Genomic DNA, 15,068 nt, shown 5'->3' with positions numbered 1-15,068 from the left:
CTTTTACCATCTGTCTTCAAAATCTATTTTTTTTTTTTTTGAGATGGAGTCTTACTGTGTCACCCAGGCTGGAGTGCCGTGGCATGATCTCGGCTCACTGCAACCTCCGCTGTCCGGGTTCAAGCGATTCTGCCTCATCCTCCCAAGTATAGGATTATAGGGGCACGCCACCACTCCTGGCTAATTTTTGTATTTTTAGTAGAGATGAGGTTTCACTGGTCTTGAACTGATCACCTGAGATCAGGCCTCCCAAAATGCTGGAATTACAGACATGAGCAACCACACCCAGCCCTGTTTTCAAGATCTTAAGAGAAACTCAAAGCTGATGTAGACCCACTCTTTCTTTCGAGTGTGCCCTCAGTGAGACTTTCTCTGGCAAACAGTGGACTGTGTGCTGGCAGTGGGCACAGGCTAATTTCCCAGCTCACTCCTGGAAGCCACCTCACTCTTCCCTCTTTCCACCGCTGGAAACCACCTCCTTTCCACTGCTGGTCCCTCTCCATGTTCCTGTACCCAGTCCATCACCTCTCTATTAACTTTTGAACCTCTCATCTCTGTTTCTAACATCATCTACTCCTAGCTCAAGCTACTTCTATCTCTCTGAGACCCTACAGCCGCCTCCCACAGATCTGCATCCACTCACCCAACCTCCCCTCCTCCTAGCTGTCAGAATGACCTTTTCTTTCTTTTTAAGGGTTTTACTTAATTAGCTTGATTTAATCATTCCACATTGTGTGAAAACATCATATCATATTCCATAAATATATACGATTATAATTTGTCCATCAAAAATAATTTAATAATTTTTTTTTTTTTGAGATGGAGCCTTGCTCTGTCGCCCAGGCTGGAGTGCAGCGGCGTGATCTTGGCTCACTGCAGCCTCCGTCTTCTGGGTTCAAGCAATTCTCCTGCCTCAGCCTCCTGAGTAGCTGGGACTACAGGTGCTGTCCACCACGCCCAGCTAATTTTTTTGTGTGTTTTTAGTAGAGACGGGGTTTCATCATGTTAGCCAGGATGGTCTTGGTCTCCTGACCTCGTGATTCACCTGCCTTGGCCTCCCAAAGTGCTGGGATTACAGGCGTGAGCCACTGCGCCTAGACTAATTTAATAATTTTTAAAAAGAAAAAACAAAAGGTTTTACTTGTGAATGTTTTTTGTTTGTTTGTTTTTGTTTTTGTTTTTGAGATGGAGTCTTGCTCTGTTGCCCAGGCTGGAGTGCAGTGGCACGATCTCGGCTCACTGCAGCGTCCGCCTCCCAGTTTCAAGCAATTCTCCTGCCTCAAGCTCCCAAGTAGCTGGAATTACAGGCGTGCGCCACCATGCCCTGCTAATTTTTGTATTTTTAGTAGAGATGGGGGGTTCACTATGTTGGCCAGGCTGCTCTCAAACTCCTGACCTCATGATCCGCCCGCCTCAGCCTCCCAAAGTGCTGGGATTACAGGCATGAGCCACTGTGCCCTGCCAATTGTGAATGATTTTAAACATTCAATCAAGTAAGCAAAATAGTACAACAGACATGAAATTTTTATTGTATTATTCCCTTCGTTAAAGCCCTCAAGGGTTCCCACTGCTCTTAGGGAAAAGACCATGTGGCTTCTCAAGGCGGCATCCTGGTTCCACCTTTCCTGAGGATCTTATTCTGTTGCACCATAGTCCATCTCCCTCCAGCCACTCTAGCACCACTGTGCTACCCAACATCTGTGCACCTCAACATCTGTGCACGTGACATTTCCTCTCTCTGGATTTGTTTTCTTGTCCTCATCAGCCTACTCTGCACTAAAAAGAGTAAAGTCCTAGCCATTTTGTTTAATGTCACTCTCTTAGGAAAGTCTCCACTGTCTGTCCAGGGCCAGGCCCCCCAGTGACACATTTTCATAGCACACTATTGTTTTTCTTCCATGCTCTATGATGTCATTTAATTACCCTCCCGTGAGTAGGGGACTACTGTTGCGCTTTCGACTACTAGAATAGTATCTTACTCCCTGTAAGTGCCATGAGGGGAAGGACTGTGCCATGGCTATTTTGTTCATTGCTGATGTCTACCCATGGACATTATGCCATTTAATAGTTATATTTTGGTTTCAATACTTGAGATTTATTCTTTCTTCGGAAAGCATGAGTCTTTTGCAGAACATGCAAAGAGAAGACACACACATAGCCAAAGGTGGCCTGACATTTTTTCTTTCCTGTAACCAATTTCCTAGATGGAGATAAGAACACCCATGGGAAAACCAGAACCGACAACATTGTCCTGTGTTTGAAGGGAGGGAAAAGATCCGAAAGAATAGATTGCTCTTTTGGTTGAGTCTCACCAGCTGTGGGGTGGGGGGTCAGAGACCTAAAACTGGAGCTCTGAAGGCAATGTGTGGTCACTTCATAGCTCAAGTGAAATCTTATTTTCTCTAGCAAGAACCCAAGGAGGTTGGTTTACCCTCTTCCATTTACTAGCTGGGTGGCCTGGAGCAATTTACTTAGTTTCTGTGCCTCCTTTTCCTCCCTCATAAAGAGGGAATAGCAGCATGACTTATCTCATGTGATCGTTTTGAGGATAAAATGAATTATTACTTGTAAAGCCCTCGTCAATGCTTGATTCATAGTAAGTGTTCAATAAACGTTAGCTATCACTGTTATAACTTTTATTAGTTGTGAATAATAAAGGAGGAAATTAGCATGAACAAATTAAACATAAATGCTAAGAAGTAAGGTCTTTTACTTATCACCATAATTTTCATCCTTATTCAGTTCTGTCAAGAATTGCCTATGAGTAAATAAATCAAGTAAATAATATAATACATGTAATATAATTACATATGAGTAAATAAATCAAGTAAATAGTATATGTAATGTAATACATGTAATAAAAATCAAATAATATACGTGTAAATAAAGTAAATAATATGCTTGTATGTATAATCCATACAAGTAAATAATACATCAAGTAAATAATAGAATACATGTAAGTAGTCAATAAAGGATAATGAGTAGCTTGAGTAGCAATAGCAGCAGCAGCAGCAGTTTAGACTGAATAGGAGATTTGGCTTTTCACTATTTGCACCTAGAGATTGTAATTAAGTGACCTAGAAATGCAGAGGCCACTAGACCGAAGACCAGCTACTTCCTGAAATCAGAAATTCACTGCGCACTTTGAAAAAGCTTTGACTTTTTTGACCATGGTGCTAAACCTACTTTTAAATCTTGCTTCTAGGGACAGATGTTAAAATTCAGCAGCATGGCTCCAGATTTAGACCGTCTAAATGAGCTTGGATATAGGTTACCCTTGAATGATAAGGAAATCAAAAGGATGCAGAATCTGAACCGCCATTGGTCTCTGATCTCCTCTCAGACTACAGAAAGATTCAGGTAGAGTAAACAAGAGATGTCTTGGTTTCTCCAGCTGTCTTAGTCTGGTTTGTGCCACTATGTCAAAATACCACCGAATGCGTAATTTATAAAGAACAGAAATGTTTAACAGTCTCACAGTTCTGGAGACTGGGAAGTCCGCAGTCGAGGTGCTAGCAGATTCGGTTGTCTGGTGAGGGCTGCTCTCTGCTTCAAAAGGGCATTTTTTTTTTTTTTTTGAGACGAGTCTCGCTCTGTCGCCCAGGCTGGAGTGCAGTGGCGCAATCTTGGCTCGCTGCAAGCTCCGCCTCCCGGGTTCACGCCATTCTCCTGCCTCAGCCTCTCCGAGTAGCTGGGACTACAGGCGCCCGCCATCACGGCCAGCTAATTTTTTGTATTTTTTAGTAGAGACGGGGTTTCACCGTGGTCTCGATCTCCTGACCTCGTGATCCGCCCGCCTCGGCCTCCCAAAGTGCTGGGATTACAAGCGTGAGCCACCGCGCCCGGCAAAAGGGCATCTTTTTGCTGCATCCTCAGGAGGAGAGAGTTACTGTGTCCTCACACAGTAGAAGGCAGAAGGACAACAGTGCTGAACGCTGTGTGAATCTTCTTTTATAAGACCCTTAATCCGATTCACAAGGGAGTCCTCATGGCCTAATCGCCGTGTAAAGGCTCCGCCTCAGAATACTACCAACATTCACCATTGAGTTTTATCACCTGAATTATAGAAGGGATACATTCACACCATAGCACCAATGTATCAATAGAATATAAGCTCATGACTTGTGTATGTTTATAAATTCTGATCTTTCCCATAACACTTGACAAAATTTGAACTAAAAGTGGGAAATTCAAATTGTAAAGTCGTTTCTCATGTTTAATGTACTAAATAGCACTTTAATCAGAAAACTCTTTTAAGTAGGAATATATTAAAAGTATATACATAATTTTTATCATTTTAAAAGAGGTACATTTTAAACTTCTACATTTTTTCAACTTTCTTTCTTTTTTTTTTTTTGAGACGGAGTTTCACTCTTGTCACCCAGGCTGGAGTGCAAAGGCACAATCTCGGCTCACTGCAACATCTGCCTCCTGGGTTCAAGCAATTCTCCTGTCTCAGCATCCCAAGTAGCTGGGATTACAGTCACGCACCACTACACCCGGCTAATTTTTGTATTTTTAGTAGAGATAGGGTTTCACCACATTGACCAGGCTGGTCTACAACTCCTGACCTCAGGTGATCTGCCCACCTCGGTCTCCCAAAGTGCTGGGATTACAGTTGTGAGCCACTGCAACTGGCCTCTTTCTTCATTTTTAAAAAAATTTTACCACCTAACATGAAAGCTTTGTGGTGGTCCAATTAGAATTGAGCACAGAGATTATCTAATCTAGTTTTATATGCTAGAGATGGAAGAATAAGCAGCGAAATAACCATTGTTCCTTGCCCTTTGTTCTTTCAGCAAGTTGCAGTCATTTTTGCTACAACATCAGACTTTCTTGGAAAAATGTGAAACATGGATGGAATTCCTAGTTCAGACAGAACAAAAGTTAGCAGTAGAGATTTCAGGAAATTACCAGCACCTTTTGGAACAGCAGAGAGCACACGAGGTAAGTTGTATCAGTAGATTTAGGGGTAATAAGAAATTTTTAGGCCTTTGGAAGATGCTACGAAATGCTGTGTGGGAGAATTAAAATCATGCCCTTTGCACGAGTGTCTAAATACATGCACATTTTGCCTTCTTTCTTAAGCTTGAGGTTTTGATAACTTAATTAAAAAAATGTAGTCCTATTCGCTGCTCCATGATTGTTTATAAGCACATGTCAACCTTCAGTTCCTTGTAAAGTATAATGCCAGAATTGTGGTTAAAGGCTACTTACTCGAGACAGGCAAAGTTGGTGGAAAGTGTATAGATAGTTAGACAATTTTCAAATTGGGTTAGAGACTACTTTAATATTGCCAAGGACAATTGCTTAAGAGACTATGCTTTGATCAAAAGTCTTTAAAAATTTTGTGATCTTCAAAGAGCATATATGAATTTTATACCAGGAAATCAATCTATCAAATGTCTCCAGGTGTACCTCTTGATTAAATTGCATTATAATTATTTCTTAAGAAACAAAGAGGGAGAAGAACTATATACACAAAGTAAATAAATAAATTTGCCCACTGTTAGTCCTTATGTTGCTATTTACTGGTGTAACTAGGTCGGTTTGTGTATTTATGAATTATATATGCACATAGAGAGATAGGTCTTACCTAAGAGAAAAGAAAAACTTAATTCAGAATTTTTTAAATAGAGAATTTAAAGATATCTAAGGTATTTTTAAATCCAGTTTTATTGAATTGACAGATGATGAAATAACAGAAAAAAAACTACAGTGAGATTGCATCTCACACCCACAAGGATGACTATAATGAAAAAATAGCAAATGTTGGTGAGGGTGTAAAGAAATTGGAACCCTAATACATTGCTGATGGGAATGTAAAACGGTGAAGCTGCTTTGGAAAGCAGTTAACATAGAGTTACCACATAGAGTTACACAGAGTAATCATATAACCCAGCAATTCCACTCCTAGGTATATACTCAAGATAAATGAAAATATGTGTCCACACAAAAACTTGTATAAGTACATTGTTTATAGGAGCATTAGTCATAATAGCCAAAAGTTGGAGACAACCCAAATGTCCATCAACTGATAAATGGATAAATAAAATGTGATATGTCTATATAATAGAATACTATTTGCAATAAAAAGGAATAAGGTACTGATATATGTTGCAACATGTATGAACCTTGGAAACATTATGCCAAGGGAAAGAAACCAGTCACAAAAGACTACATGTTGCAAGATTCCATTTATAAGAAATGTCCAGAGTAAGTAATCCATAGAGACATAAAATAGATTAGTGGTTGCTGAAGGCTGGAGGATTGGGAAGAAATGGGGAATGATTGCTAATGAGGATGGACTTTCTTTTTGGGGCAATGAGAATTCTAAAATTGATTGTGGTAATGATTGTAAAGTCTGTAAATATAATAAACACCACTAAATAGAACATTTTAAATGAGTGAATTGTATGCTATGTGAATTGTTGCTCAATAAAGTTGTTTAAAAAACAGTAGAAATAATTCAAAGGACCCTCTGTTGAGTTTTTTAAAATAGATAAAATAAATAATAAATTTATTAACCTGATTAAAACTTAAAAACAGTGAGTTTTAAAAGACAGAAAAAGACTAGGCTATTTTTTTTTCTTTGACTTCTTTAATGGTCCTAAGCTATTCTCTATGTTTTGAATATGGACCTTATTTTATACACAAAATAAACCAGAAAACAAATTGTGCATTAACTTACTTTATTAGGTGTTTTTGAAAGAAAGAAGAGAAATATAATTCTACTTTTAGTCATCTAGTTTTAGTAAACCAAACACTAAACTTTATCTTAAGTGTATCTTAATTGATGATTTAAAAATAAATGATTTCTAAACTGCAGGATTTCACACATTTTCTGATTCAGCTGGTGATAGCTTTCATAGTCTTGTGAAAACTAGAATATTTGGAAAGTTATCAGAGAACCGGTCACTAAAATTAGGAACTCTAAATTATGTTCGTCTTTTTTTTAAATCGTAGTTGTTTCAAGCCGAGATGTTCAGTCGTCAGCAGATTTTGCACTCAATCATTATTGATGGGCAACGTCTTCTAGAACAAGGTCAAGTTGATGACAGGTAGGATCTTTGATAAATTATTACAAAGAAAGGTTCCAGTAAATTAGTCATTTTCTTTTTAATGAGCAGATTAGAGGGCATATATCCAATCTTCCTGAGGCAATTGAACTGTAGTGGAGCCTCAGTAATTGGAGGAGAAGCTTGTCTCAATCTCTGAAATGACTGAGTATTGAATCTTTTTAGAGAACTGCTATTATATTATATGAAGGGCATAGAGTAATTGGAAATCACCTAGCCAACCTTCACTAGTCATCTATAGGAAATGGAATTAATGAATAGATCAGCATGAACCATATCAATGACCTATCAATGGTTTGTAAACAGATGCTTCTAATATTCTCACATAATTACTGACTTTTTTTGTAAAAGGAGCATAGAGATCACTAGCCCATCTCTCTTACTTATAGATGAAAAACCCGAAATCCACAAATGTGAACTGATTTGACCAAGGTCACAGAACTAAGTAGCAGCAGAATCAGGCCTGGAGCTCGTGTCTGGTTTTCAGTCAGTACTGGATCATACCAGCCAGCTTTCTCATGCCGTGAGAATTCTTCTGTGTTTGAAAATGGTTTGCTACCTTAAGTCAGATTACATGCCGCCTGAAATCTTTCTTCCTGTTCATTTACAATAGCAAATTATCTCTTTATTAAAAATGATGAGTAAAAATTTAGCTTCTCCCCAGATTTATGGCATGTGAAATGACAATTTCATACTCCATTTACATTTCCTAGGAACAATATTTACTTTATCTAATCTACTTTCCGTGGTGATATTTGGAGTATTAGCCTCATGTGTTCTATTCCATACGTATACCTTTCTCATATTTAGGAACCAGTAGTTGTGACTAAAATTAACTTGATATTTTTTCAAAAAATAAAAAATAAATTATTTTTATTGGGAGTTTTGTCTTTAATGTTGTAGAAGCAATTTCAGTTTTAAGTGGATATTTCTTTGGAAGTACATAAAAGATCTTCATGGTTAAGCTTGGAACAACAGAATGTGATATTATATTTATTCTATTCTAAGTAAGCCAAACTTAAATGTGAGCTTTCCTGAGAATTTAAGGCCTAGAAAATAAAACAAATTCAAATACAATTAACTTTTATCTTTTGCTTTATCATTTCTTAGCCAACTTTATAACAATATTATAAATGTCTGAGTCATTAAGTAAAATAAAAATTAAATACTCACATGCAAGCCAGCATCTATTAAATTTTCAATACTAACATTTAGGGAAAATACACCAAAGAGATGAAAATGGGAGGTTAGACTTGAGGATAAAGAATTTTGAAAGTTGAAGGGAAAAAAAATCAGATTAGAACCTACTGACAATAAGAAGTCCCCAGATTGCAAGTGTATTGTGTTCTGAAAGTTAATTTCTGAGTTACGTTTTTTAGAGCTTCAAGTTCAGCACAGGGAACAGTGTCATGTTTTAAGTAATTCCTCATGCTGGCAGGTAGTTTGGGACAGCTTGGTTGTATCAAGAGAGGGTGGGGAATCCTAAGAGGCCTTGGATGGTTGCCTGGTAGGGAAAGCAAGATTATATGGTATTCTCAAGTCCTGGAGTTGTACATTTTCTGCGATGACAGATGCTTGTAACTTTTAGGGAAGTATCATGAACCTAATTCATCACATTTGAATGCTAGTGTATTGATTAATACAGCAGAATTTCCTTTCAAAAACAGAAGTCATCATCAAAATCTAAGTAGCTATCACATGGGTTTTTTATTTATTTATTTATTTTTGAGACAGTGTCTTGCTCTTTCACTCAGACTAGAGTGAAGTGGTGCTATCTCGGCTCACTGCAACCTCTGCCTTCTGGGTTCAAGTGATTCTCCTGTCTCAGCCTCCCAAGTAGCTGGGAATACAGGCACGCACCACCATGCCCGGCTAATTTTTGTATTTTTAATAGAGACGGGATTTTGCCATGTTGGCCAGGCTGGTCTCAAACTCCTGACCTCAGGTGATCCACCCACCTCGACCTCCCAAGGTGCTAGGATTTAAGATGTGAGCCACCAGGCCCGGCCCATTATGGATCTATTTTTAAGATGAGAGGGCATATGAAATTTTTTGCAGAGGCTTTACTTAGTACATTTTATTTTAATACTTGCTTTGTTGATGTTGTCTGTGTGTTATGTTTTGTTTAAGTTGAGTCATTAAATAAGTTTCTAGGACTAACAGCATATTTGGTTACAAAATCAAAGTTTATAGTGGCTCTGGGTAATAGGAAGTTTCAAGAAGATACAAGTTCAGAATAGTAAGTCCAATTCAAAGTTGATGCTACCCTCAAGAGAAGAGGATAGTATATCTGAGGAAGAAAAGCAAAACTATTATAATAGAGAAGTGCAAGTATTTAGTATTAAAGTGCAACATTACTTGCACTTTATGTGTGAATAACACCGTAATCTACATAGAAACTCATTCTGTTTGATGTGGGACAGACCCTTACTAGCCAGTTCTAGAGCCATTAGTTAAATATTAAATAAAACTTAATAAAGAACTACCTATATTTTTTTTAAGCTAGGAAACAGAGAGGTAAGAACACATTAGAAGATCCGATATACTTTAGCCTGAACTTGAGAAATCTTAAATAAAATTTATTATTTCTAAATATATTAATGACATTTATACAGACTATGATAACAAGTTTTCATCTTTCTAAGAATAAAGTGAAGTCAGCCTACAATGTAGAAGAGATAATTCAGAGGAATGTCTGGAATGATTTGCTAAAGGTTGGGGCTGTTTATTGTGAGGGAATACTGACAGAGTTTATGGAGTACAGTTTTTAAAAAATCTTTTTAAATTACATAATTTGATTCAAGTGGCTTATGGTTTAAACTGAAGACAGAGGTTCTACATAAGCCTTGTTCCACACGTTTTCCTGCAGTGTGGCCCACAAGACGACATCACCATCACGAGCTGCACACGTTGCTATGGAGCTGCTTAGGATTTGCAGCTATTCCCATTGCACCTGCAGCTGTCCACTCCTCTCCTCTCATGCTCTCAGGGAGACAGTGAAGGACAATGACCTTATTGTGTATTTGCCTTCAACCTATGCTGAGACATGAAAACACTCACCATTTGCAAACACTGGTAGTTTAATTTTAAAAATTAATTGCAAAACCCAGTAAGAGATCATGGCATGATATTTGAAAACCACCGCCCTGGATCACTTCTCAGGGCTTAGGGTTGTTGACAGTGTATACGTTGGCTGATTGCGTAACTGCATCCAAGATAACAGTGTTTTTTACCATGTAATTATTTCTTCACTAGGGATGAATTCAACCTGAAATTGACACTCCTCAGTAATCAATGGCAGGGAGTGATTCGCAGGGCCCAGCAGAGGCGGGGGATCATTGACAGCCAGATTCGCCAGTGGCAGCGCTATAGGGAGATGGCAGAAAAGCTTCGTAAATGGTTGGTTGAAGTGTCCTACCTCCCCATGAGTGGTCTCGGAAGTGTTCCTATACCACTGCAACAAGCAAGGACCCTCTTTGATGAAGTGCAGGTAAGATGCAAAACACAGTGTTCTCACACCTCTTAGGCATTTCCACCGCACACTTTACCTTCGCCTCAGTTTTTCAAAAGGACTCTAGAGTGACACTGAAACTGGGACAAACATTGTTCTCAAATATCAACAGAAATATACAAAATGATTGCAATACAAAGCCCAAATCTAATGGTGAAATGCTAGTAAGCCCCAGCCTTTCACAAAGGCTCCTTATACTTCACACACTATGGCCTGCTGCAGCTCACTAAATCCCAGCAGGGATGAAAAGGTAATGGCAAGCGAAGAAAAACTTCATGTTGTTTGCATACATTTTATTCTTGAGCAATTTAAACACGTAACTTAAATACTCCAAAGAAGACAGGAAGCCCTGTCCTGTTTGAGTGCTTTGTTCATTTCCAGGTTGCCGCTTACCTTCAGGCTTCTAGCATCTCAGACAGATACCTCCTATCATTCCAGCGAGTTCTTCCCAGTGTATCCAATGGGTTCCTCTCCCGTTAAAGTCACTGTTCTTTGGTTCCTTTCTCCTCCAAATTTCTCTGAGAGCCCTCATTCGCAGACATGACTTCAGCTGCCCCCTACCAGCAGAGAAGGGGCATGTCGGTATCTTCTGGTCATATTTACCTGCTGTACTTTCGACTCGTTCCAACCACCTTTTGGGTTTATGTCTATGTGCATCACAGATGCCTTGTACCCTGTAGGTCCCAGCAGAACCTGTGATCTCTGGACCAACTTTTCTCCCTTTCCCATCACACTTCCAGGAAGTGCCATTAGTCTAGGAATCCTAGAATAATTTGAGAGCTATACTTCTCCTTGTCTATCACCCCCTTATCTAATCTCCCCAACTCTACATCCCTGCTGCCACTGCCTTGGTTAGGTGCTCGTGATTTCTTGCCCAGATAGACAATAGCTTCCTAATCTTAGTATATGCAACGCATACCCTTCTTCCATTCTACTTTTACTTGATTCCTGAGTGCTTTTTTTAAAACTTTAATCCAAATATCAGTATTCTTCTGTGAACCCTAGTTACTTTTAGTATAAAAACCACATTTCTGCAAGATGTAGTCTGGCCTCATCTCCTACCACTCTCTCACATGCCATCTACACTCCAGCCACTGAAAACCATACTTAGTTTCCTGAATTTATCATATTTTTCTCATATAGTGAATTTGCACATCCTCATTTCTCTGTGAGAAGGTGTCCTCTCCTCCACTCCTGATCACACTCATCTCACCACACCAGGTCCTTCTTAATCTGGTGAAGTTCATGTCTCGCAAGACTCCTTCAGCCTTTACTGCTTTGAGGAAGCCTCTCTGCCTCTTGATGCGCCCCCTGCTGGGTCAGATGTCCCTTTGTATTCCCACGCATCAATCTTAGAGGGTGGTTATCTTATTGCATCAATTGTACTTACCTTGGAGACAGAAACTAAGCCTGTCTCCACTGTATTCTCACTCATTTATTCACTGGTACATGCATGTGCAAAGCACCACTACAGTAAATGCTTGCTGGATGAAAGAGGGCAAAGGTTAGGGCCATTTAAAAATCCTCATAGGAAGGAAACGATAAAAGAAAGAATGAGAAAATAAAAAGCTATGATTCCTTTCAGTTCAAAGAAAAGGTGTTCCTGCGGCAACAAGGCAGCTACATCCTGACTGTGGAGGCTGGCAAGCAACTCCTTCTCTCGGCGGACAGTGGCGCCGAGGCCGCCTTGCAGGCCGAACTCACTGAAATCCAAGAGAAATGGAAATCAGCCAGCATGCGGCTGGAAGAACAGAAGAAAAAACTAGCCTTCTTGTTGAAAGTAAGTTCGGTTAGAAAAAAACGAACCAAAAAACCTTTTAGTCATTGTACTACTTCCTCCCATTGTTATTCTACAAATCAAATAATGCAAAGATCATGAAATAATACCCTGCAGTATTTTGATCCTCTGTGTTTTATTTAAGACTTTGTCTTATCTTGCACAAACTGGAAAAGTTTCCCAATTTTCAGCATTTAATTTTTCAGGACAACCTCCCAACAAAGTAAAGTCTAATAAGACTGTCTAAGCTATGAATTCTGATTAATGACCAGTATGAAATCTTAGCCATGTGATGACTTTATAAATCCATACAGAAATTCAAAGGGTAGGTTCCACTCCCTAATCTGAGACTCTAAAGTGGTTTTCAAGATTGGTATCTCTTCTTTTATGGAAGGGAAAAACCAATCCAGAAAGATACTCTTGATTTATCTTAGCTATCCAAGCAAGTTGCCATGAGATAAAATCTCCAGGAGGTGTATTAAGCCCTTAGTTGGATACAGATCACATACTGATCACACAGTAAGTTTTGGAAAATGTAGATTTATCTGGACCTCCCACAATTTACTTTTCTCTCTCACTCTCCAATTGCATGTATAATGCATAATTAAATGAGCAGTTTAAAAAGGACAGGGCCTCTAAAATAAGATAATGTCAAGTTAAAATCATGGTAAACCAAGTGACCTGGTTAACTTATCCTATCTAAGCCTTAGTTTCCTCATCTGTAGAGTGGGTATATAATTTCACCACCTCCATGTGGCCATTGTGAGGACTTAATGAAATAATCATAGTGAATCATGTGGTACCTTACCTGGCTCATCCTGAGCACTAAATGAATGATAGTGATTATTATAGTTGATGTTATTACGATCTTTAAAAGTAAAGACACCTAAATGCTGTATATGTTGATAATCACCAACACTTCAATGAGGGTATCTATTCAATTTGGCCTGTCACATGTTTGGATCAAAGGTAATGACTAAGGTTAATAGAAAAGATTTTGCTTTTTTTTAATGCTTAAAGTGTGCATACATACCCATTGGATTTATTCTATTGAATTTTATTTAATAATATATTACCTTCTGTGTAGTAAGCAATCCATCAAAAATGCCACTGAACATCTATAAAGAACTGTTATTTGCACACAGCACAATTTCATCATTAATGTAATATGCTGGGTTCATTTTCTTCCTTTTGCTTTTAGGAAAGGATTTAAAACATTGTAACTCATCCTGTAGAGAACATGTTAATCATATATTTTTTTTAATTTGTGATGTGATTTTTGGAGATGTTTCCAAGACTTAATAAGGCCTGATGTCTGAGTCACTACATTTGCTTTTCTTGTCTGTCTGTTGGTGTAGAAAACATCCACTTTAATAGATATTTTCAGGCTCATGACATTAAGTTATTTCCTTATAATTCATGTCATAAAAGGACTTGGTTATAGATTTAGAATCTAAGTCATCCTTGGAAAGAAGAATCCCTCTTCTCTTCTTGTTAAAGTTTATTTTATTTTGACTTTTAACACTACGTCCTGTTTGCCTAAGAAGGAATTTATGAATCTGAATTTTGAAGTTTATATAGCCTCATTTTAGTGTATTTTTTACCCAGCTATAATACTTATCTATATTTAGCTTTTAATACAGTAAGTATGCCAAATATAGGCATTATAATTCCATGCTCTGTATGTTCACCTTTTTCACTATCATCTCTTAATTTTGTTCTGAAAAGTAAGAAGCTGATCTTTTTTATCTTTCTTTCTTTTTTTTTTTTTTTTGACACAGAGTCTCACTCTGTCACCCAGGCTGGAGTGCTGTGGTACAATCTTGGCTAATTGCAACCTCCACTCTTCTGGGTTCAAGTGATTCTCAGGCATCAGCCTCTCAAGTAGCTGAGATTACAGGTGCATGCCACCACACCTGGCTAATTTTTGTATTTTTAGTAGAGATGGGTTTTCACCATGTTGGCCAGGCTGGTCTCGAACTCCTGGCTTCAAGTGATCTGCCCTTCCTTGGCCTCCCAAAGTGCTAGGATTATAGGTGTGGGTCACAGCAACCGTGATGATCTTATCTCTTTTAGGTCAATAAATTTTTATCAACTGTATGTTGATCCATTTCAGGGTGTTTGATAGTTTTATTGAGAATGTTGTTTAAGCAGAAAGAGAATATTTTTGTCTACTCTCACTGTGGTTAGCATTGATAAGCTAATTGTAGCCTGGGAACATAAAGATATTTTAAAACAAAGGAGAATTTGAACAACTCTGTCCCTGATAGACAATTTTTTTGTGTGTTTTTTGAGGATTTTTTTTTTCTGGTAATGGGGAAGAGGGAATGTGGTTATGCACTCTAAGAAGTTCTATGAAGGAATTTTAAAGAGAAATGAGACTTGTGCCAAATTCTCAGTTCAGTTTTTGAATAAAGACATTTTGAGTAAAGGAGCACTTTAGTCAACACTGCTTCCAGAAAATAGTTGTGGTAATAACATCTCTGGGTTGTTATGCTCAAACTAAGGTGTCAGGAGAGAAGTAGAAAGAATCCAGATAAGAAGACTGATGATAATGAAAGAGATATTGTGAAGGAAGATGGAACGTGATTTGACACCATATTGACGACTAAAAATGATTCTAGCCATGATTCTAGTTGTCTTGCTTTGGAATTCTGTAATTCACGGTGTATGGAGTGGCCACTGGGGAGATGAGTGGGGA

At 38.4% G+C, this 15,068-nt stretch overlaps 1 protein-coding gene across 10 annotated transcripts in view; it reads left to right on the top strand.

Moving 5' to 3' along the window:
• SYNE1 (spectrin repeat containing nuclear envelope protein 1) overlaps window positions 1-15,068 on the top strand; it is a 528,347-nt gene that overhangs the window by 422,993 nt on the left and 90,286 nt on the right. For all 10 annotated transcript variants that reach the window (XM_063632191.1, XM_063632173.1, XM_055267440.2 and 7 more), the window contains 5 exons: window positions 3,206-3,360; window positions 4,800-4,947; window positions 6,967-7,061; window positions 10,335-10,569; window positions 12,176-12,370. In XM_063632191.1, the coding sequence (XP_063488261.1) occupies window positions 3,206-3,360; window positions 4,800-4,947; window positions 6,967-7,061; window positions 10,335-10,569; window positions 12,176-12,370 (828 nt within the window). The remainder of the gene's footprint in view (window positions 1-3,205; window positions 3,361-4,799; window positions 4,948-6,966; window positions 7,062-10,334; window positions 10,570-12,175; window positions 12,371-15,068) is intronic.

This window comes from Symphalangus syndactylus, chromosome 2 (assembly GCF_028878055.3).
Source record: "Symphalangus syndactylus isolate Jambi chromosome 2, NHGRI_mSymSyn1-v2.1_pri, whole genome shotgun sequence".
Classification (NCBI taxonomy): Eukaryota; Metazoa; Chordata; class Mammalia; order Primates; family Hylobatidae; genus Symphalangus; species Symphalangus syndactylus.
Note: the sequence above shows the minus strand (reverse complement) of the source record. Positions and strands in the feature narration are given on the sequence as shown.